Source organism: Phascolarctos cinereus, unplaced genomic scaffold (genome assembly GCF_003287225.1).
Source record: "Phascolarctos cinereus isolate Bilbo 61053 unplaced genomic scaffold, phaCin_HiC Scaffold_4;HRSCAF=312, whole genome shotgun sequence".
NCBI classification, from domain to species: Eukaryota; Metazoa; Chordata; class Mammalia; order Diprotodontia; family Phascolarctidae; genus Phascolarctos; species Phascolarctos cinereus.
Genome location: NW_027555847.1, coordinates 37,679,699 through 37,703,689, shown reverse-complemented (window position 1 = coordinate 37,703,689; position 23,991 = coordinate 37,679,699). Strand labels below are relative to the sequence as shown.

At 40.1% G+C, this 23,991-nt stretch overlaps 1 protein-coding gene across 1 annotated transcript in view; it reads left to right on the top strand.

The window, feature by feature from the left end:
• The first annotated feature begins 1,977 nt into the window (after positions 1–1,977).
• Positions 1,978–23,991, top strand: part of RYBP (RING1 and YY1 binding protein) — a 74,527-nt gene continuing 52,513 nt past the window's right edge. Inside the window, exons 1-2 of the mRNA XM_021007562.2 lie at positions 1,978–2,113; positions 2,741–2,866. Coding sequence (XP_020863221.1) covers positions 2,082–2,113; positions 2,741–2,866 — 158 coding nt within the window. The 5' untranslated portion in view covers positions 1,978–2,081. The remainder of the gene's footprint in view (positions 2,114–2,740; positions 2,867–23,991) is intronic.

The window sequence follows — 23,991 nt, the reverse complement described above, 5'->3', positions numbered from 1 at the left end:
CCTGGCCATCTAATTATATACAGTGTAAGCTGTATGTACATGATCTTATTTGAACTCCACAATCACCCCGGGTGGGTGTCAGTATTGCAGGTATTATTATCCCCATTCTACAGCTCAGAGGTTGTGTTTTGCTCAAGGTCACACAGGTAGGGCTGGGATTCAAACCCAGGGCCTTGGCCTAGAAATCTAGCGTTCTTTCTTCTATTGCACCCCCACATCAGAAGCGGGATCTGAAACCAAATCTTCCTGATCTCTCGGATTCCAGCCAGAAATTTCCCCTTTCCCCCTTTACAAAGTGATTTAGCCCCAACCTGCTCTTAAAGCGAAAAGTTTCATAGAAAACGAGAAAAATATTGAAGATACTGCAATAAAGCACAAAGCTGAATATTGCCCATTGCCCAAATGGATCGTGGGGAAAATGCCGAAGGGGTCGGGGAGGGGCCCAGGGAAGGAGGGATTCAAACTGGCTGAAGTTATGCACAAGGTACCACACCTGAGGACGGCGGGCTTGCTTCAATTCCCTTCTTTTCCCTCCAAATGAGGGCACCCTCGTCTGCACCAGGCTTGGAATATCCTCCCCTCACTCATTCCCCCTGGGCGTGCACACACCTCTGGCCCTCCCTCCCGCAGTGAGCTGCTTGCTCTGTGACAGGGTGGGCAAAGAGGTTTCCAGCGGGGGCTCCTCTTCTGCAGCTCCTCAGCCTGGCCGCTCGCCAGGCAGGAGTGTGGCCAGGTACAGAGCAAGGGTCACACACGCTCTGCTCTGCAGGCATTCCCTTGGCTTTGGTGAGCACAGAGGCAGAGCTGTGTCCACACCTGGGTGGAGCACAGCCATGACCCAGCCCACCGTCCGAGGGGCGTCCGCTTGACCATTCCTCCAGAACGTGCAAGTGCAAGGATGGGGACAGGGGACCCCCGTGCATGTCCTCTTCTCCCTCCCCAGCAAAGTGCTACCGTGAACTACTTCCTCTCTTTGACTCTGGGTGGTGGTTGCCTGACAGCCCACCGTAGGGTTGTAGGCACATGCCTCAGAAGCCATGCAGACTCCTTTCTTTCCAGTCTCTTGCCGTTCCTCCCTCCCTCCCTTCGTCCTCTCCCTAAGTCTTGCTGAGTCTCGGCTTGGTCATACAAGGGGCGCCTCCTCAAAGCCCTGGGTACATCCTCTTCCCCACCAAGTCCCGCTTGGGGATCCTCGCTTAGACGAGAATAAGAGAATGGCCACCTATAAAACAGCTTCCTGGGTTCCAAGTGTGGGCCGGGAATGCAGCCCGGGGGCTGAATTGGGGGGGAGGGCGGGGAACACACACACACACACACACACACACACACACACACACACACACACAGACGTCCCCCTACACAGATGTACACACAGATCTGGGTCCAGAGACGCACAGACACGTGCACGGACACATGCACAGACAGACACAGACATACACATACACACACACACACAAACACACAGCAACACAGCCAGGCGCCGGTGCAAGCACACACAAAACACATACACACACAAAATACAGAAGCAGGCTGAACCCTAAGAAAAACACATGCACACGCATGCACACACGCGCGAAGGGGCCCATGCATGCATGCATGCACGCACGCACCCACGAGCCCCCCCACCACCGCGCACACGTCCGCAGCTCTCTCTCCCCCCTCCTGCTTCTCCCCCTCCGTCCTCTCCCCCTCCCCCTTCGCTCGGAGCCTCCCCCTCCCCTCGTCGGAGAGGCCGCGCGCCGCCATTGGTCCGCCGGGCTGGTGACGCGCGGCGCTCGGCCCCGCCCCCAGTCAGTCACTCGGCGGAGGCGGCGCTGGCGGGGACTAGTCTCGTCCGGAGACTGGCAGCGGCGGCGGCGGCGGCAGCGGCAGCGGCGGCAGCAGCAGCGGCAGCGGCGGCGGCGGCAGCGGCGGCCGGAGCTCGAGCCCGGGCGGCTTGGGGGGGAGGCGAGGAGGACGGCGGCGGCGAGGACGGCGGAGGCGGCGGCGGCCGCGGCGGCGACGCGGCGGCGGGCGGCGTTTCGTTTCTCCTCAGCGCGGCCCCTGTTTTGCGGAGGGGGGGGCGGGGGGAGAGCCCATCCATGACCATGGGCGACAAGAAGAGCCCGACCAGGTACCTGCTCCCGCCGCTCGGGGCTGGGGCCGGGGGGAGGGGCGGGGGCGCAAGGAGCGGCAGGAGGAGGAGGAGGAGGAGGAGGAGGAGGAGGAGGCGCCCACGACTAGGCCCGGCCGCCGAGCCCGGGCCGCGGCGGCGGCGGCGCGCGCGGTGGGGGGGGCCCGGAGGAGGAGGCGCCGCTAAGATGGACGTCGGCCCGGGGCGGGCGGGCGGCGGGGAGGCGGTGTCTGCCGGCCTGCCTCCCTGCCTGCCGGCGGGGCCGAGCGCCGCGCGAGCGAGAGCGCCGCCTCCTCCTCCTCCTCCTCCGCCGCCGCCGCCGCCTCGGCCGCAGCCATGGCGGCTCGTCGTCCGCGACCCTCCCAGACAAAGGGAACGGCTTCCCCAGGTGGGGAGGGAGCCAGCGCCGAGGAGGACGCCCGGGGGGCGCTCCGCTGCGGGCCCCCCGTGGTCCGCTCAGCCAGGCGGGGGGGGGTCCCCGCCCTTGTCTGGCCTGGGCCACGCTCCGCGAGTGGGCCGGGGAGTAACTTCGGGGTGGGGGCGCCCGCTCCTGTGCATTGGGATTTCTCACCCGTGCGTGTGTTTGTTGTTCTCTCCACCCTTCCCCCTTCGGCCCACTCTGCGAAGGCCAAAAAGACAAGCGAAACCTGCGGCCGATGAGGGATTTTGGGATTGTAGTGTCTGCACCTTCAGGAACAGCGCGGAAGCCTTTAAATGCAGCATCTGTGACGTGAGAAAAGGCACCTCCACCAGGTACTCACGCAGCTAGCTGCCGGGTGCTGGGGAGGGGGAGCCGGGGAGGCGGGCGCGACCCCCCCCCACTTGTTGATCAATCCTGGCTATTACCTGCTTTTGGCTCGTGTGTGTTGGTGTCGAGAGCGTGGGGGGGCTCGCTTTTAGTCTTATTTTATCGGTTTCCTGTGAACAGAATTTGGCCCAATATTGTCATAATTCGGAGTTGGACTTCGGGGGAGGACCTTGTTCCAATTCTTTTTTTCATCTTATTTCATAAATTGAGCACAGACGCAGTGGACTTAAGCCATCTACTTAAGAGAAACAAGCACCTCTTTTCTCCTACACTTTTGTGGGGAGTTAAACGGAATGTTTTTGTCGTGGGCAGACGGTTTCGTTTGCCCTGTTTTTGCAAGCCCCAAGGACGTTTTAAATGAGGACCCCAAAGCGGCTCTGGTTGTCTAGCGTTGCAGATGCCACAGAACTTGGAAAAGCTACAGCTTGATAGAGAATTTGGGTTTTTAAAGGCTGAACTTGATCAGCGTTGGTGCTTGTTATTTCAAAATGGTGAACCTGATAACACTGTAAATACTGATAACGTGTAATGCTTTGTTTTTGTAAGTAATAGAATGTTTAAAAAAAGAAGTGCTTTTTGGTGGAATACAGACCCCTAAACGGCACTCATACTGAATCTCCACTCAATATTAGCTGGATCTTTCTAGATTTAGTTTTTTTTTTTACTGTGTGTGAGTTAAAATTTGGAGAAACTATCCTTGGTTGCTTTGGAGTTTTTTGTTTCCTTCTCTGTTTTCTTTGAACAGAATTTGGTCTAGTGTTATCAAAATTTGGAGTTGGAGTTCCAACCGTTGTGGTTATCATTTGATGCCCAGATGTTTATGTATATTCTGGATTGGTACTTGGAGTTGATTGCTGAAAAGTGTGTCATTTTATCAGGTGTCTGGTTTGTTTGGGTGGTAGTCAGTGTTACTCTGGGTAGTATTTCAAATGCATAGTATTCCGTAACTTGCATGGTTTCATGATTAAAGGCTCTTCTTTATGTAATGCTTGTAATGTTGTGCTTTGATTTTTATACTTGAGGTTAAACATAAGTAGTTGGGCATACTTTAAGTATATAACTTAGGATTTAGTTTAGATTGAAGTAGTATACTTAAAAAAAAGAAAGAAAATGGGACTACTGAAATTGTTATTTTAAGAGCTAATTTTCCCCTTCATTGTTTCTGGTGGTGTTAATCATAACTTTCAGAATACATTACTCTAGGCTGAATTTGCTTGGAGGCTGAGGTATAATTTTTTTTTTCGCTTTCTTAAATGCAGAATTCTGTCAAATGCCATAAAATTTTGTATGTTATTATAAGCAGTAGTATGTGGATAATGAATTATATTTTTAACATGTGAAAACCTCTTCATTGTGGTTTTACTTTGAGGGTTACTGTAAATAGTGTGTGCAGCACAACTCAATGACTGGGAAACTCTTCAACTTTTTAAAAAATAAGTTACTATTGTATTGAAACTTAAGCCAATGAGTTTACATCTGATTTATTGTTGAATTAAAATACTTTGTAATGAACATTTTAATTTCATTTTCTTCTTGGATAAAATTTGAATGTCAGCTTTTCCTCCCCAAAGTCACAAATAGTGACAGTACAAATTCTCTGGTTTTTGTATTTTTGCCAATGTTGTGTGTACTTAAATGCTTGTTGAATTGAATAATTTAATGCTCAATCTGCTTAGACAGTAAATCTTTAAGGGAGCATAATGAAGAATTTGAATATTGTAGTTATGAACTTTGGAATGATGTCTAATGTTTTGTGTCTACACAAATTTAGTTTGGTAGCATAGTGTCTAGTGTTAGTATTTTTACATAATTTCAATGATAAACCACTTGAGTTAATCTGACATCTCTTTCAAGTCATGACATTATTATATGACCTGTGATGTAACTACCCTGGTTCTAATCAGGCTTATTGCCTATCCAATGATGGTGTTTCCAGGTCAGAATTATTATCTTGATGTTTCTGTAGGTTAGAACTACTCTGGAAATTACAGTTAATTGGAATGCAGATATTTTGAAAGTATGTTGTAAATACCTCTCCATGGGGAGGGGGCAAATTTTACTTGATTTCTGCCATCCAGTGCAGTGTTTTATTGCTTGTTTATTTTCTTTGTGATAATAGTGGTAGTTGTGTTTGTTCACTTTCTACCTTTACTTACTATTTTTGGGGACCCTCCTATGATGATGTGTGAGCATAGAATCTTCTAATATATATTTATCATCACAATTGATGTTGATGTACTATTTTTTCCCTGTGTTTCTTGATGTTGCCTAAATCATTCGATAAGAAATATGTAGAAAATTCCATTTAAAATCTTCAGGATATTTTTTATTTTGTTAGCTCTCCTACTGACCATACAGATGTTGATTGGATTTTACAAATAGACACATAACAAGCTGTGTTCCCAAAAGGCTCACTTAAGGCACTTTAGAATTTATTAAGCGCCTTCTATGTACCAGGCACTGTGTTAAGCACTGGATACAAAGACAGGCAAAAAAAGGCAGTCTGTTCTGAAACAGCTCCCAGGCTTGTAGTTTTTGAAACTAGAAAAGTTGTAAGCTATAGTTAAGATACCTTTTGGAGAGAGTGAGAGGATACATTCATTACTTTGCCTTGGAAATTAAAAAGATAGTCTTGAAGGAATGCTGTCTCTGGTCATGCAGAATTGATTTCCACAAAATCGAGCTGGCTCAGTCTTAACAAATTTTTTAATGATATATCCTGTTTGTTTACCTGCCATTCATTTTTTGCCACTAGAGTGAGACAGGTGACTTGGCCTGAGGTTTAAATTAACCTTTTTTAAAAAAAATTATTAAGAACACTAACAGAATGAAGAAGGGATCAAAGAGTAGGAGGAAGGCGAATACCCTGGCAGGTAACCTAAAGATTTGAGAGCAAGGAAAAATTAACAGGCATCAGTGAGTCACCTAGAATTTTTCTTTTTTAATTTGTTGGACCTGGTATTCTACTGCACGTTACTACCATGCATGTATGTTCTGATTGGAATTTTCAAGGTGAAAGAAAAGGGCAGTGATTGGATATGGCTTTTCTCAGTGTTAGCCCAAGATCTTCAGGGTGTTCCGAGTTTCCTGCACTTTTAATCTATTAAGTCTTTGATAGCTTAAAACTGTAGGAAGACTTTTGTGACACCTGATGTTTTCTAGTTTACTTTCCCAGATACAAGGAAAATACTATTTGAGAAAAATATAACAATGCCCCACTCCCTCATCCCCCAACTCATGTATTTTGTCTTCTTGCTTATTAAGCTACTCTGATTCTAATAAGTTGATGTTACCCAATTTTTGTGAATAACCATGAACTAAGTGGTATTGAGTTTGTTCTGATCTTCCCCTTTCGTGGATGCCGATGTTATTTTCTGTTATTGAGAATGTGGATAGAAATGCTATGACAGCTATCACTCAATGCTATTCTTTTTATAAAGAAGCAGGCTCTTGAACCTAGACTATTCACATAAAAACCTTCAGTCTGATGGCTTTTTTGAGTAATTAACACATTATAAGCTTTTATGATAATATTGTTATTTGAATTTTTAACTTAATGTTGTGACATTCTATCCTTGTCATTTAAATGTTCTCATAGCTTTATTTATAAGTCGAACTAAGAAAAGTACTCATAAAAGCATTACTATTTTAACCCCTAGATTTCTTCAGACCTTAAATAAAATATGATCAACTAACACTTTCAACTTATTCTAAACATAGTTTAAAAAAAAACCAAACTTTTACTCCAATGGAAACCAGGACAACACTATATTGTAAGGACAGAGGAAATTTTTTTTTTTAAAGATCACAAATATTTCCCTTTACTTTCTTGGGTGTTCCTTTTCTGGATCAGTAGCTTAGATCTACCTTTGGATCTTTTGTTTAAAAACAGCGTGGAACCATCCTTAGAAAATCAGAATACTTCTAATATAAGTCAGAATCAAATATCTTCATGCCGTTTCAAACACAATTTACAGTGTCATTTTGTTTTCTCAGGAGCTTTAAGGGAGTCATATGCATGTTGTGTATATATATGTGTGTACACACATATATATACACACACATATATGTATATTTCTGTGAGAAAGGTATAAACCAGTTGATTTTATAGATAACAGAATTCTCTAGGGGGAATGGAACTTTAATAAGTAGTTGTGGGGCTCAGAACTTTTATGAAAGTTTGTGTATAACCCACTTGGCTGCCTTTTCCTTATAAATTAGGCAGATTTGCATATAACAGAAAATCCATTCTCCAGTTAAAGCCCATGGCATCAGTTAGTGTTTGAAGCCTAGTTCTTAAACTGTTAAAGATGGTTCATTTCCTACATCTTCACTTAAAGTGTATTACAAATTTATTTCACATTGGTCATGTAAATCTTTGGTAGTCATAACTGATTATGTATGTTGTTTACTTACCTGAGGTGTATTTAATATCAACTTCAACCTATAGTGACAAACTTTCAGAATTTATGAGATAAATCAAAGTAATCTTTTCATTGACAATATGGTGAACTTACACTATGTGGGATTATTATCTAGTTATTTTCGAAAATACTTAGCCACATGGGATTGACTAGAGTGACATAAATCCATCATCGCTGTACAGAGAGCCAATGTCAAAAGCCAATAATACATAAAGAATCAGTCTTTCTTAAGGTCTGAAGAAGATAACTTTCTCCACCTACACAGACCTGAAATCCTGCTATATCTTGGCGCCTGGTCTTAAGAATATCCACAAAAAGGGCCTAAAAAAGTATCATTCTCCTGCCACCCAACCTAGTGATAAGACTGAATACTTATTTAGGCTGGTCCTCAGGACATGCTGCTTCATACTTGGTAGGACTGGTCAAGAGTTTGTGTTCTTCTGGACTGGCCTTCACAAGGTAGTAGTGTTCCCTTACCTTCATAATGAGGTATCAGAGTAGGACTTTAGTATTTAAAGTAATACATACTTTTTTGGGGAAAAAAGTACATTTAATGTTACCAACTCATTCCTTGAAGCAAGTTAATACCCTCCTGAACCATTGTATTCACAGAATTTGAGTTACAGGGATCTCAGCAGCCATCTAGTCCAGTCTGTACACGAAGGCATCCTCACAAAGTGATCTTCTGGTTTCTGCTTGAAGACCTTTGGCAGGTCTTAGTTTATTAGATCTCTTCATCTCTAAATGTAAGTTGTAGTGCTGTCATCAAGGAAATACTTTTGGGTTTTAATGAGAAGAGATAAATTTGGGAGTCTTTAAAACCATGGATTAATTTGTTGTTGCTACCAAATAGGAATGAAGAAGGAAGTTTTATTTCTCCTCCAAAGAAAATTAGCCAAATATAGTATGATTTAAGAAAAAAAAATACTTACGGGATCTTTCCAGAGTACACAATTCAGACTTTTTTCTTCGTGCACTCTAGAGAGATTGTTTTCTAAAGCATTATTTGATTTGATTCTGAAGCATTATTAAGGCTGGTTTTTCCTCTTCAAATTACCTGATTTACTTACATGCACATTAAAGTATCTCTCCAGTAGAACGTAAGCTCTTTGAGAAGAGGCCTGTTTCCTTTCCCTTCTACATCAGAGGTGTTGGGGGCTCTTCTCCTTTTGAAAAATCCTCCCAAATATTTTGGCCCTCCCTTTGTACTACAGAAGTCTGAATTTTTTTCTTTTTCTTTTTTGAGGTGTTTACAATGCCTTATTGTAAAATTTGGATTAAGTATTTGGCCATGGGCTTTGTATCATCTTCAGCTTCTGTCAAACTCCCAAAGAATTCCCATTTGATTTCTTCTGGTGGACCCAAGATAGGTCGAAACTGAGATGGGGAAAGTCGTGATGTGTAAGGGATAACTGTAGTCATTTATTTCAATTCAACTATTTAATAATGTCAATTAGAGGAATATTCTCCAGTTGAAAATGCTTTGCTTATGAATTTAAGTTTCTGGTACATGAATGCTGTGACAGTCAAGAAACTTGAGGTGAGGAGAAGAATGTCCTGTTCCTTACTTCTTTGTAAATCTTGTGTCTGCCTGTATTTTTGGATGGGGGTGGGGGGTGGGGAAGGACAAAGCCTGAGTGCTTGCATGGGAACTTTGGCCCCTTTTCCTTTTGTTGTGGAGACCTACATAGACCTGGGAAAACCCTTGCTGCTGACAAAATTAGCTGAAAAGAGAGGCTTTTAAATTTTTTATTTTTCAAACAAGAGCCTCTTCAGCATATTGAATTTTGGGGGCAATCCAAAGCTTTAGTTCTAGGCCTCATGGATTTGTTTTGTTCTACTTTGGATATTATAGGAGACTGGAAAATGGTATAGGAGATCTGCTACTATTCTGCCTTGGTTGATTTAGATCTAATTTTAGAGAACTACTTAGGGACACTGAGCACTGAGATGACTTGCCCAGGATTCAGTATGGCCGGTGAGGCAAAGGACGCATGTGAGCCAGAAACCAGCTCTGTCAACTCCATAGTACATCTGTGGTGGGAAAGCATGGATTATGAGAGAGGACTTAAGAAGTAAAATACACATCAATGTAATGATGCTACCTAATAAGTTTCATTATTTTCTTTTCCTTTTCAAGTTTTTTTTTGTCATGCTGTTTTTTTTTTAGTGTGGTTTTATCCAAACAGTCTCTGAAATCTGTAAATCTGTTCTTCTGTCCCTTCCTAAATTTTTTTGTATCTCTTTTCCTTAATCCTATTAAGTGTATATTTTGCTCTGTAGAAACTCTTTGTGAATCAGGAAAGATTGGAAGTTTGAGGACTATTTTTTTTTACTCACACAAAAGTAACTAGAATGGTGTGATCTCTCCTAGTCTTTTTTTCTCTGGATATACTTGGCTCTATACCCCAGTCTCCAGGGTCTGCTTTATGCAAGCACTGTGTTAGATGCTAGCTATACGGAGGCAAAAATAAAATAGTTGTTCCTTTCTTCGAGTTTACCTTCCAAGGGTGGTAGTGGGGGGGTAAGAACATGTCACATACTTTGATTAGTATAATCAAGGTGGGGGAAAGGGACTTAGGAATGGGGATTGGACCTGTGATTTCACTGATACAAGGAACTTCTAGGGGAGGAAGTTCCTTATACCAAGTTAGCTTGGCACCCTTTCTGCTTTAGAGCACTGAGAATTGGTGACTTCCCTGTCCACTCCTTTTTGAAGGACCACAGCATGCCAAGGCCCTTCTGTACTTCACTGGCTCTCTAAGTCTGTCCAAGTTCATGTTGTTTCTGTGACAGTATAAGAGCAAGGATCAAAAAGGCACAAAAAGAGGGGGGAAGAATGCTTTACTAGTTTTGGGGAAGACTTGTATATTAATGGAGATGGGAAAAGACAGTGTTAGGTTAGGAATAATTAATAGTCCATTTTGACTGGAATGTTGAATGCATGAAAAGGGAATATTGGAAAATAAAGTTGGAAAGGTAGATTGGAGTTAGATTGTAGATGGCTTTAAATACCAGGTTAAAGAGTTGATATTCTGTCACAGAATAGCTGAAAGTTTTTGAACATGGGCATTTTTGAACAAAGGATATGGTTAGTTATTTTTGGCTGTAGTGTGAAGGATGTAGTGAAGTGGGGAGGAGCTGGAAGAAGGGATATCCAATTTGGAGGCCTTTATAAGCCTGAATTAGGGTGATAAACATTCAAGTTTTCAAATATTTTGGACAGCAGTGATTTTGAACTTGGGTGACAGCAATAGGTAAATTTGGAGAAGAGAGAGATTCAGAAAGGAAAATGGATCCAGCGTCGGACGTAGTGAGTTCAATGTAAATGGATGTCCAGCCGGCTGTGTGGGATTGGATAGATGTAGGAGAGATTAGAGTTGGGTTATATTAGCTGATAGTTATATAATGCTTTGAAGTTTATAAAGAACTTGAATACATCATATTTGATTCTCAAAAAAACCTTCTGAAGTAAGTATAGGTATTGTGTCCATTTTAAAGATGGGAAAACTCAGGCTATTCGTTTTTTTTCTTTTTTTAGCTAGGCAGTGGGGTTAAGTGACTTGCCCGGAGTCACACAGCTAGTTAAGTGTCAAGTGTCTTGAGGCCAGATTTGAACTGGGTCCTCCTGACTCCGGGCTGGCGCTCTATTCACTGTACTACATAGCTGCCGCAGGCTATTAGGTCTTCACTTACTAATGTTCTTTCTACTACAACATACACTGCTTTATCGACTTAGGAGTTTTATTTACATAGAACTGATGACTGAATCCATGAGAGTAAAGGATGGAGAAGAGAAGGTGGCCCAGGAAGGAGACTTGGATAACTAGATAGGTGATGTTCCATTGAAGCAGCAGTCAGGTAGGAGAACCAGGAAGTATTGATGTAATGTTATGTAATTTAAGGATGTGCAAGTAATTAGAAGGAGGGTAATCATCGATACTGAGCTACAGAGATTAAGGACAGAGAAATGACTGCAGTATAGAAATTAAGGGATCAATTTTGGGTGATGCCTGTTAAGGTATGAGTGGGTAAGGAAGAATTAGGTAGGCCATGGGAATTGAGGTGGGAAGGTGTTGATGACCTGGGAGGCCAGGATATTGAAGAAGATGACATGAATATTGAGGTCTCCAAGTAAGAGGGCAGAGTGCTTCAGGTGGAGAGGAACGAATGTTCTGAGCTCATGACGCTGAACCTGAGAAAGGAGGAAGAATGATTGGAAGCCATGACTTCCATAAAGATCTGGATAAAAATGTTAACAAATAGAAAAGCTCGTGGAGTGATTTTATTGTAGGAAGTTTCTGCATGTTCTGCAGCAACGGATATGCCAGTATTCTGTATCTATTGCCCTAATGATACCCAGCCTCTGGTCCTGGCCTTGGCTCTGCTCACACCTGGACCATTAGGGATTCTTTGCTGTCTTCAGCTCTGGGCTGGAGCCAGTTTCTCTACTTTTGTACAGTCTACTCTTTGGTGGGAGAGGAGGAGTCAGCTTGGTCATAATTTTGTTGCATTGTTTTGATTTGTATTGCTGTTTGCACTGTTGTGGTTATTGTGTTGTCTTCTTGTAGCTGCTTATTTCAGTCTTCATCAGTTCGTGTCTTCTGTGGTTTTTTGAATTAATCATTTTCGTAATTTCTTATGGTACTTAGTAAATTACTATAGGGGACCTAGGTAGCACAGTGGATAGAGCACCTGGCCTGGAGTCAGAAAGATCTGAATTCAGGTCTGCTTAGACATTTACTAGCTGTGTGACCCTGGGCAGGTCACTTAACCCTGTTTGTCTCAGTTTCCTCATCTGTAAAATGAGCTAGAGGAGGAAATGGCTCCAGTATCTTTGCCAAGAAAATCCCAAATGGGGTCATAAAGAGTCAGACACAATTGAATAACAACAAATACTCTTATCAACAAGCATTTTAAAAATGTTTACTTTGTGCCAAGCACTGTGCTAAGTGCTTGGAGATATAATAATATTCCATTATGTTTATCTTTCATAGCTTGTTGTTGTGCGCATCCTAGTTACTTTCTGAGCATAAATTGAAATTGCTTTCCAGGATGATTGGGCCATTTCACAGGTTTGCTTGTCTTTCTATAACCTTTCCAACATTGGCTGTTTGTTTTTAATTTATTGATGTTTGGTAGTATGTGTAGTCTGGTTCTTTTAGTATTTCATTTGGTCTCGTTTGTCTTGTTCACGATGTTTCTACCCAAAATTATAAAAAAAGAGTTTGTGGGAATTACTGGTCTTTGGAAGTATTTTTCTTAAATATTAAAAAAAAAAGCTTTGGTATCCTTGGTGTGCCCTCCCCCCTTTTTTTTGGCTGGGCAGTGGGGTTAAGTGACTTGCCAAGGGTCACACAGCTAGTGAGTGTTATATATCTGAGGCTGGATTTGAACGCAGGTGCTCCTGACTCCAGGGCCTGTGCTAGATCCACTGCCCCACCTAGCTACCTGAACTCCCCCCCACTTTTTTTTTTTTTTGCTGGCCTGTTTTCACTCTAGGATCTGCTAAAATTAGATTCTTAGCATACATCATAAAATCAGGCAGTGCTGAGCCCTCTATTTAAAATAAACAATCCCCCCCCCAAAAAAAAACCAAACAGTTAAGCAAACAAGAAAATCTAGACTCTTCATTGTTTACTTTGAACTTGTTTGGACCTCACTGAGATAAATTTATTTTCCTGAAGAGAAGCCATATCCCCCACTTAAGTCTGGTGGTTAGCATACTGATTTTATATATTTAAACTTGACAAATTCATACTGTTATTTTCACATGTCATGAATGATATTTAGAGATATTTAGACTTGGCATTTTGAGGATTATTATTTAAATAAGATTGTTTGCCTATTTCAGGTGAATATGGCAAGATTATTTTCTCAGTGTTAACTTAATTGCTAAATATTTTAGTGTACATGTCAGTTTGGATTTTGGCAATGAAAGGAAATCATTTTAACAACTTAGTCCACTAATTCTTTAAGATATAAACCAAATAGTTTTATTTTAATAGTAATTTTATTGTCTTTTAGTACCAAATTGGAAGTATTAATTAAATATGAAAAGTGTTTTTCTGGGTCACTTTTTTTTTGCATTTAAAATTATGCCTCACAAAATTTATGATAAAAGATGAAATATTTCAGTTTGTTAAAGGTGTTGGATCATGCTAAGGTGTGTAACTAATTTTTTTTTTCAAATTCATGGGAAGTTATAATGGGTTAGAGTTTGAAACATGTTATTTTATGCATGAGTAATGTAATGGATTGAAGTTAGAGATGACTATATTTTGGCCCTAAATGTGTGCAGAAGTAGTTCTCTCAAGATAAGGGTTTTTTTTTTTCCCCATCATTGAAAGTATCCAAGCAGAGATAGGATGAATACTTACTTATGGTTGGATTCAGTGATCTACCATGACTTATAACTTAAGAGTAGCAGTACTTGAACTTTTTGATCATAAGACTTCTTTACATTTTAAAAGATTATTGAGGACTCTACCTTAAAGAGTTTTTGTATGTGGATTATTGATATTTACCATATTAGGAACCAAAAGCAGTAGTATGATGATGGGCAACTGGGTGGCCCAGTGGATGGAGATCCAGGCCTGCAGTCAGAAGTCCTGAGTTCAAATGTGACCTCAAACACTAGCTGTGGGGACCGTAGGCAGGTCACTTAACCTTGTCTCAGTTTCCTCATTTGTAAAATGAGCTGGAGAAGGAAATGGCAGACCACTTCAGTATTTCTACCAAGAAAATCCCAAATGGGGTTCCAAAGAGTCTGATATGAGTGAAAATATGACTACACAGCAGCAAGACTATGATGAAAATAGTTTTGACCTCGGGGACCCCCCCTTCCCACAGGGAATCCTCAGATCACATCTTGAGAATTACTGATTTTGTTGGATCACTTAATTAAGTTAGTAGAGTACCCAGGCCACACCTTTCCTCCTAGAGATAAGAGCTAAGTGAAATGACTTAACCTTTGCTTCAGTGTGCTCTCTTAAAAAGTGGGAATGATTATAGTCCTTTCCTGCCTGGGCTGTTGGGAAGTTGAGATAATGTAAAGTGCTTTGCTATTTCAATGTTAGTAATAGTTCTTTAACTTCTTGAATTTGCATTTTGGGCCTATAGTTTTAAAAACTGTTTTGAATGAATTCAGTGTACTCTGTCTGTTAGAACATTAAGAACAAAAAAGACATTTTTGATTAAACATAATGGTGCCATGATCTTTTACATTTACATTCTTCAGGTGTTGTGTTTTTCTACTCATGTTGTTTGCCAGTCTAAGGGAGAAACCCACTGTTTAATGACTCAAGGGCCTAGGATGTTAAATGCTATTTGATCAACTATATTTCTGAATTATTCCTATAATCACATCACCTATAACTTAAAGTTAATAAAACAATATAGAAGTACAGATGGTAAGTGATTTATTTTGCTACCCCTATTTAACTATGCATGATTTTTAAAAAACAATTATCTGTTAACATTATAAAACATACCGAGGACATACACTGTTGCATATCTTAGGTGGAGCTGTATATTTGGTTACTACCTAATTGGTCTGGATCAGATGGATTTGAAGTGCTTTCTTAACTAAATGTTGGATTAACTAAGAAAATGTTTACACAGTTCTCTAAAAGCACATTTAATACTACAATTAAAATCAAAGAAAAGAGAATCAGAACAATGCCCAGTGGAATGGCCTACCCCAGGAGGTGTCTCAGTTTGGAGTTCTCCTTCCTTTCCTTGGAAGTCTTCTAGCAGACTGAAATCTATTTTGGAGGGAATGTTGAAAGATCAGCTGTGGGTTAGATTACATAGCCTCTGCCATCCCTTTCAGCTCTTACATATTTTTAAAAATCATATGTATATTTTCAGTCAGCAAAAATCCACCTTTCCTTCCCACTGTAGACATCCCCCTCCCCCAATTGAGAGTGAAAGAAAAACAAATCCCCTTTTATAAACGTGTATAGTCAAGCAAAACAAATTTCTGTATTGGCCATGGACTTCCCTTCTTCCCCCTTTCCCCTCCGAAAGTTTCACTTCATATTCTTAAGAGTGTGTATGTAAGTGTAGATGATAAACCTATTTGAATAGCAGTCTTCAGGAATGATAGTTGGTCATTATATTGATAAGTCTCTAATTCTTTCAAAACTTTTTACCATATTGCTGTCATTAATTATATAACCTCCTGGTTCTGTTACTTTACTCTGTATTGCTTTATGTAAGTCCAAGTTTCAGTGGAAGAAATTATAAAGGAGATAGTTTCAGAGAAACCTGGACTTATATAAAGCAATACAGAGTAAAGTTACCTTAACTTGTTCAGCTGTTCCTCAGTTTATGTACCATCCGTCAGATGCCCAATCATTACCACTTCAAAAAGAGTTCTAAGTATTTTTTCACATCCTACTTAGTTTTGCTTAAGACTGATCCCTCCCTTAATCTACTGTCCCTTTAATTCAGGCTCTCACACCCTGGGGCCCAAAGGATTTTGGGCTGCCCAAGAAGAATGTAGAGGAAAACATCCTCTCCGTTTTTCACCTGAAATTTGAAAGCCTGTCTCTCAGTAGAGAGAGCTGTTCGGCTTGGCAGAACTAGAAGCAATGGGTTGACACTGTGGAAAAGGCAAATTTAAGTCTGGCATAAGGAAAAACTTTCTAATGGTGATAGCTATCCAAAAATGGAATTGCCCACTTTAAGTAGTGGGTTGCCTCTCCCTAGAGGTCTTTTCTCTGTTTTTTTTTGGGGGGGGGAGCGGGCGGGGGGGGAATGTCTTGTTACTGGGAGTTTTTGAAGAGCTCAGCTGTGATAGTTATAACTGGACAGCATTTCTAAGTACCATGTGCCATTTTACTCTTTTTATTACCAGTGCAATACCTATTATTATACCCACTAGGAAAAGGGGGGGGAGGGAACTACTGTTGTTTAAGCTCAGGGCCTAGACTGAAATTTTTCCGAACGAGAGGAACCTTCCTCAACCAGTGAATAGCTTTGGAGATTAGCTTTTGCTCAAACTTGACAATTTTTTTGATCATGGCTTTCAGATAGTCCAATAAATTTTAAATTCTCTCTCCTGGATCTATTTTCCAGGTCAGTTGTTTTTCCAATGAGATATTTCACATTGTTTTCTAATTTTTCATTTTTTTGGATTTGTTTTACAGTGTCTTGATTTCTCATAAAGTCACTAGCTTCCAATTGCTGTATTCTAATTTTTAAAGGAAGTATTTTCTTCAGTAGTCTTTTGGACTTCCTTTTCCATTTGGCCAATTTTTCTTTTTAGGGCATTTTTCTCATTGGCTTTTTGGACCTCTTTTGCCATTTGGGTTAGGCTATTTTTTAAGGTGTTAATTTCTTCACTGTTTTTTTGGGTCTCCTTTAGCAAGCTGTTGACTTGTTTTTCATGCATCACTCTCGTTTCTCTTTCCAGTTTTTCCTCTGCTTCCCTTACTTGCTTCTCAAAATCCCTTTTGAGCTCTTCCAAGGCCTGGGACTGATTCATATTTTTCTTGGAGGCTTTGGATGTAGGAGCTTTGACTTTGTTGTCTTCTTCTGGTTGTATATTTTGATCTTCTTTTTCACCAAAGTAAGATAATATAGTCTGACTCTTTTTGCACTGCTTGCTCATGATCCCAGCCAATTACTTGAGTCTTAAACTCTTTGTTAAGGTAAGAGTCTGCTTCCAGTGTGGAGAATGTCCTGTCCCAAGCTTCAGGGGTTTGTACAGCTATTTTCAGAGATACTTGTAGGGACCTGTAAATTTTCAGTTCTTGCAAGGTGTTATGATAAGGGGAGAGGTGTTTACTCCTTTCCTGGCCTGTGACCACAAGTATTCCTTTCTGTCCTGTAACTGTGAGGAGGAGTTCCTCTCCACAGCCACTACGAGCTCCACCACGTCAGCATTCCTCTTCACCCCAGCACTGCCCCCCAGAACTGTGACCCAGATCCAAACACTGGCAAAGCAAGAGATTCCTGCCTCAGCACTGGCAAAGAGATCCCTGCAATCCCTCTCTGATCAGCCACTGGATTCCCCCTAAGTCTGTGGGCCGGAAGCTCGGGAAGCAGCTGTCTTCCCCCCCCCCCCCGCTCTTGGGGAATGAAGCTGAAACCCCACCTTCCTTTCTCAGCATTGACAGAAACAGACTTTTCCCGCTGACCTTCTAAGTTGTCTTTGGCATTAGTGGGTTGAGGAGTCTGGAAACCTCCACAGCTGCCCGTGGATTCACTCCTCTGAAGGCCTGCTCCAGGTTCAGTGTGATACACCTTTCTGATCAATCATCCAGGCTGTCTTGGGCTGGAAATTTGTTTCACTCTGTCTTTTTGTGGGTTCTGCTGCTTCAGAATTTGTTTAGAGCCATTTTTTATGAGTATTTGGACGTGTTTGGGGCAGAGCTTAAGCAAGTTACTGCTTTCACTCCGCCATCTTGGCTCCTACTATTCAAACTTGACAATTTTTTAAAAATGAATTCATCTTAAAATTACAAGGCAAACTAGCACTTATATGTGAACCTTGTAACTTAGGTAAAGTTAGTTCTATGGCAACTAAAATTTGGATCACCAAGCTGCTTTACATGCTTGCTAAGCTGTCAAAAGTTAAGAAAGAAGGTATAAAATCTCCATTCTCACACAGATTTACAGTGGATGGTTTTTCCAGCTCAGACTACAGTTCCAGCAGTTTTCCAGACCTTGATGAAGGGCGAAAGAAATGTCCGTATTTCAAAACTAATTTAGCTGTGCATTTGAGGAGCTTCCACTTAATATTCAATTGGAAGTGATTAATCTGAAATGTAATGACGTGATAAAAGACAACTATTAAGAGAGAAATCTAATGGAATTCTACAAATGCCTTTCAAGTGATGAATTTGCTCAATTAAAATCATGTGCTCAGGGATTGATACTGATATTTGGTACCACCTATTTGTGTGAAAAGACATTTTCAAAGATGAAATACATAAAATCTCATTATAAATCAGCTTTAACATAAACATTTGCAATCACTTTTGATGATAGGGAACACTTATTTTGTATCTCAATTAAATGAAGTGCTATCCCCCAGAAAGAATTCTGTTCTTCTGTGTGTACTTGTATTACAAAAACATATACTCTGTTGTTATAACAATATTTTGAATTTCATCAGTAAAGAATTTGTGGAATTTTTTTTCTCTTGATGTAAGTAGTATCTATATAGCATCCTCAGTTTTTGAGGCATTCAGGGTTAAGTGACTCAGGGTCACATAGCTAGTAAGTGTCAAGTGTCCAAGGCTGGATTTGAACTCAGGTCCTCCTGACTTCAGGGCTGGTGCTCTATCCACTGTGGCACTTTATGAAAAATAGTTTGCCAGCTCTAAGTGATAAGCCTTTTCTTGTTAGCAGCCTGCTTGGATTATGAACCAAATAGTGGGATCCTTATGTTAAAAGGGATCTTTTCTTTTTCTTTTTTTTCCCCCTGCTGGGCAGTGGGGTTAAGTGACTTGCCCAGGGTCACTAGTAAATGTCAAGTGTCTGAGGCCGGATTTGAACCCAACTGGTGCGCTATCCACTGCACCATCTAGCTGCCCCCTCTTTCTGTTTTTTAAAAAAATAAATGTTATTTTAAGTTTTAGATAAACAAAACCCGTTAAAACGTGTATCAGTCAAGCAAAACAAATTCATATATTAGCTCTATAAAAAAAGTCTGTGCTGTACTGTCTGTCACCTCTATTGAGAGACAGCATGTTTCATCTTGAGTTCTGTGGAATTATGGTTGATCGTTAATGATATTTGTAGTTTCTGAGCCTTTTTTTCCATTTTTTAACATTAATATTTAAAAATTTGAGTTCCAAATTCTCTCCTCCTCTCACTCATTGAGAAGGCTAGCAATATGATATCATTATACTTGTCGGGTCATGTAAAACATACTTCCTAAGTCTTTCAAAGGTTTTTGTCAATACAAAATTATACAATAATTGCAACTATTATATAAATTATTGTGTAATTATTGTATAAATCAGGGTGGAGAACCTGTGGCCGCGAGGCCACATATGGCCTTCTTGGTACGTGGATGTGGCCTTTTGACTGAGTCCAAGTTTTATAGAAGAAATCCTTTTATTAAGGGGATTTTTTTTTTGAAATTTGGATTTAGTTAAAAGCACTTGAGGACCTTAGATGGCCACAAGGCCCTAGGTTCCCCATCCCAGGTATAAATTGTTCTGTTGGTTCTGCTCTCTTTACTTTGCATCAGTTCACACATGTCTTCCCAGGTTTCTTTGAAACCATCCCTGTTCATCATTTATTACTGCACAATAGTATTTTGTTGCTTACGTATACAGACAGTTCTTGCTTTACATAAACTTGTATTATATAGATTTGACTTTACAAAGTATTCTGAAAGAAATCTGGTATTTTAAAGAAACAATCTCTGGCTTCTCCCCCCCCCCCCCAAAACAAAAACAACAACAAACCAAAAACCCAAAAACATCTTCCAAGTGAAAGCAGAAGAATGGATTGTAGAAAGACAGCCAACTCTTTTGAGACCCCATCCCCCATCCCCCCCATCTGTCTGTCATCTGGCCATGTTGGGGTACTGTGTGGCTGTCCCTAGCTCCCACCTTTTTTCTCCTGTCTGTTGGTGGCTATGTCTGGCTTCCCTCTCACCTTCTTTCTCTCCTCTAGGTTCTGTCCAGGCCCCCAAGTGGCCCTGGCACTTTTATAAAAGTTCCTTTTCCTTCAGTCACTTCCTCTGTCCTTGGTCCCCATGTGTCCTTGAACCATGTGCTCTTTGCTTCCTCTCTCCCTTCCCCACCTTAGGGCAAATTCACATTATGTTGCTTTAGTCTTTTGCCACTACAAAAAACATTACTATAAGTATTTTTGCATATATGGCCAAATTGCTTTTCAGAGTGGTTCTAGTGTCATTAAGAATTACACTAGCCTGAATTAGTGAATTTGTTCTTTCCATTATTATCTCCCATCTCAGCCAATTTTGAATTTTTTGCTCCTTCCTAATTGGATAGGTATCAGGCAATCTCTGTTCATTTGCAGCTTGTGATTATTAGATTTTTGAGCATTTTAAAAGGTGGTTATTGATCATTTGAGAACCACTTGTTGATGTTTTGTGTTTGGGAAAAGCTCTTGTAATATAGATTTTGGATGTCACTTTGAGTAAGGCATCAAGATTAATTGAAGACAGTTACTGTTTGGATTTATTCTGTTTGAAAACAAATTTCTTGCATGTTTTTTCATAATTAGGAGATGTTACTGTTTTGTTGTCTCTCGAAATGTCCCAGTTTTTATCTTATTTATAATGCATGTTGGCATAAAAATATGTATAGAAAAAGAACCAGTCATAAATGTTAATAGCTGTTGGTCATTTTTTTATGTTCTCTGGGGACATACATCAGCAGTCAGTTGGAAGTGACATAGTTATCCTTTCCACATCTCGACTTTTCCCATCACAGTTTCTATTATCACGGATTGGCATAAGAAATTAAATGGGAATTTTGGAGGAGTTTTATGGAAGCCATGTGAAGGCCAGCAGGTTACACAAAAAGTTTAGAAACCCAGAAATGCATAAAATATGTGTAGTATTTTATATATATACACACATATATGTATTTTTATATATATAATATATATAGTAAATATGTATTATATATAATATACTATAATACTTTGTTTTTAATACCATAATAATTCAGACTTCTTTGGTATAAAGAGAGGGCCAAAAGTTTTTGTGTGGATTTTCCAGATTGCTGGGTCACTGCACCCCTTAACCCTTGTGATGTGGAAGGACTAACTTTACTTTATTAAGAATCTTAATGATTTGATGCTTAGACCAGTTCTGAATTATATTGCATCCCAAATTATACTCTAACTCAAATTATACTACAGTTTCTTTAGGAATAAGTCCTTAGGAGACAGGGAGCCCAGGATGGAGAAAAGTTGGATGAATACAGAAGGAAGAATAAACTTTAAAAAATTTATGTAATTTTTTAAAAGTTAGAGACTTTCGGTAGTAAAAGATGTGAGGTGGTTAAAATGTGCCTGGGGAAACAGTTTTGTGTGTGGGATTGATTTTCATTGTCTCTCTCCATCAGCTGAAAAAATACATTTTACATGACTGACATGACAGCTCTGTGTGTGTGTATGTGTGTGTTTTACAGTATTAATTACAGTATTTGACTAAATGGAACTTTTCTGCTTCCTAGAAACTATGGATTGTATGGAACACTTTGAGAAGTGATAACCAGAGAATTGCTTGAAGATACCTTATTTGTTAAATCTTATGATCTTGATGTATATCACTCCTGGTGAGGAAATTTCCCTCCCGTGCTGGAAATCTGCAGTGTTCCTTAACTTGAAGAGTTTGCTGGAGCACTAAAAGGACTTGCCCTTTATATTACAGAGGGTATGACTTGAATTCAGCTCTTGCTTAGTCTGAGTGGCCGATTAACCTCATTTTCCCAACAAGCCTGTGCAACAGTTCTCCAATGCTTTGACCGTCTCAGTGCCCTAGGCAAGACTAAAAGTTAATAGAATTTCTAATTACATCTAAAAATGCTTGAATGTTCATAAAAAGTACAATATTGGAGGAGAGCTTTTTAATAATTTTTTGTTTTGTTTTACAGTAAATAGGAAGTAAAAGGGGGGGAGATCTTGTATTCTCTCTACCTTTCAGTTAACTATGACTAGGAATGTGACCATTCACATATCATAAACAAATTTGAGGAGCAAGGAAGAAATTACATTTCAGATATATGGATAGATTTCAGGACTAAGCAAGTAATCATATACATTTACCCATATATGTATTATGTGTGTATATATGCCATATGTATCTATATAACATGTTTTAATTTGGACGATTGTGCCAGGTTCTTAATGCGGTTTCTCTACTACTTTATTCTGTGTAACAGATTTTGACACATAAACTGCAATGTCTTCATAGTGATCCTTTTGTAAATGTTTAATCATAAGTATTATAATAAAAGGTGACCAAATGTCCCATGAAGTAATACCTTCTTTTTTCCTTTTGATCCATGATAAAACCAATTTCACCAAGAACTTGTGAGCATTCCTACCATTTATTTTTTGATTAAATATTTAATTGATCTCCTTCCCACCTAGCCCTCTTAAAAAGGGGGGTAGGGGGAAAAACCCTTCCTGTTTTGATGACCATGTCCAAAAATGTATCTCATTCTGCATCTTGAGTTCATCACCATGAACATTCTTCATTGGTCTTCTGAAATCAGTCTATCATTGCATTAATCAGAGTTCTTGATTTTTCAAAATTGTTTCTCTTTACAGTGTAGTTATTGTTGTATAAATTATTCTTTCTTAGCTCTTTCACTTTGCATCAATTCATACAAGTCTTCTCATGTTTACTGTAAACTAATTCTTTTCATTATTTCTTTTGGGGGGTGTCAGAGGCAATTGAGGTCAAGTGACTTCCCATGTCCTTCTGACTCAGGGCTGGTGCTTTATCCACTGTGCCTTTTCATTATTCCTTATGGCATAGCAGTATTCTATTATGTTCAGCCCTTTCCTAAATGATGGGCTAACCACTTATTTTCCAGTTCATTTCCATTACAATGAGAGCTAGTCTAAGTATTTTGGTTTATATGGGTTATCTTTTTTCTTCTTTCTTTGATTTCCTTGGAGTATAGGTCTCATATTGGCATTACTGGGTCAAAAGTCAAAGGGCAGGTATAGTTTAGTGACGTAGCATATTTCCAGATTTTTTTCCAGAGTGGCTGTATCAATTCATGGTTTCCGTAATCATGCATTAATGTGCCTGTTTTCCTTCTATGGCTTCTCTAACATTTCTCAATCTTTTTTTTGTCACATTTACTGAATCTGATAGTTGTGAGGTAGAAACAGAATTGCCTTAATATTAATTTTTCTAAGTATTAGTGATTTGGGCTGTTTTTTCATGTGGCTGTTGCTAACTTGCCACCTTTGTGCTTAGCTTCCATTTTCTTTGGTCTTCTCATTTCATTTATAGTGAGAATTCAGTATTAATAGGACTCTTCCCCCAGTAGACTGTTCGCTTGTTAGTTACTGGACAAGGATTTTACATTTATTTTTCAATTTTTTTTATGAATATAGAAAATTTAAAAATTGATTTGTGTGTTTGTAAAACTTAGGCGCAAATGACGCCAATTTCTCCTTTCTGTATCTTGTTTGTACACAGTTGTTTGTATGTTGTCTCTTTCATTAGATAGTGAGTTCTTTTGAGAGACGGGCTGTTGTTACCTTTCTTCATATCCCCAGCACTTAGCCCAGTGCCTGGCATAGAATAGCTGCTTAATAAATGCTTGCTGACTACTGGTAGGCCATTTTAGAACACTGGGAGGAACCATGAGAAAGAAGAAACAAAACAAAACAACCACCAAAAAAGAGATCAAACAATCTGCTTCCATCTGTGTGCAGACTCCAAAGTTCTTCCTCTGGATGTGGACAGCATTTTCCATCATAAGTCTTTTATCAAAGTCAGTCATTGCACAGTGTAGCTGTTACTGTGTCCAGTGTTCTCCTGGTTCAGCTCACTTCACTCAGCATCAGTTCATACAAGTCTTTCCAGGTTTCTCTGAAGTCTGCCTGCTCATCATTTTTTATAGTACTATAGTATTCTATTCCATTCATATACCATAACTTGTTCAGCTATTCCCCAATTA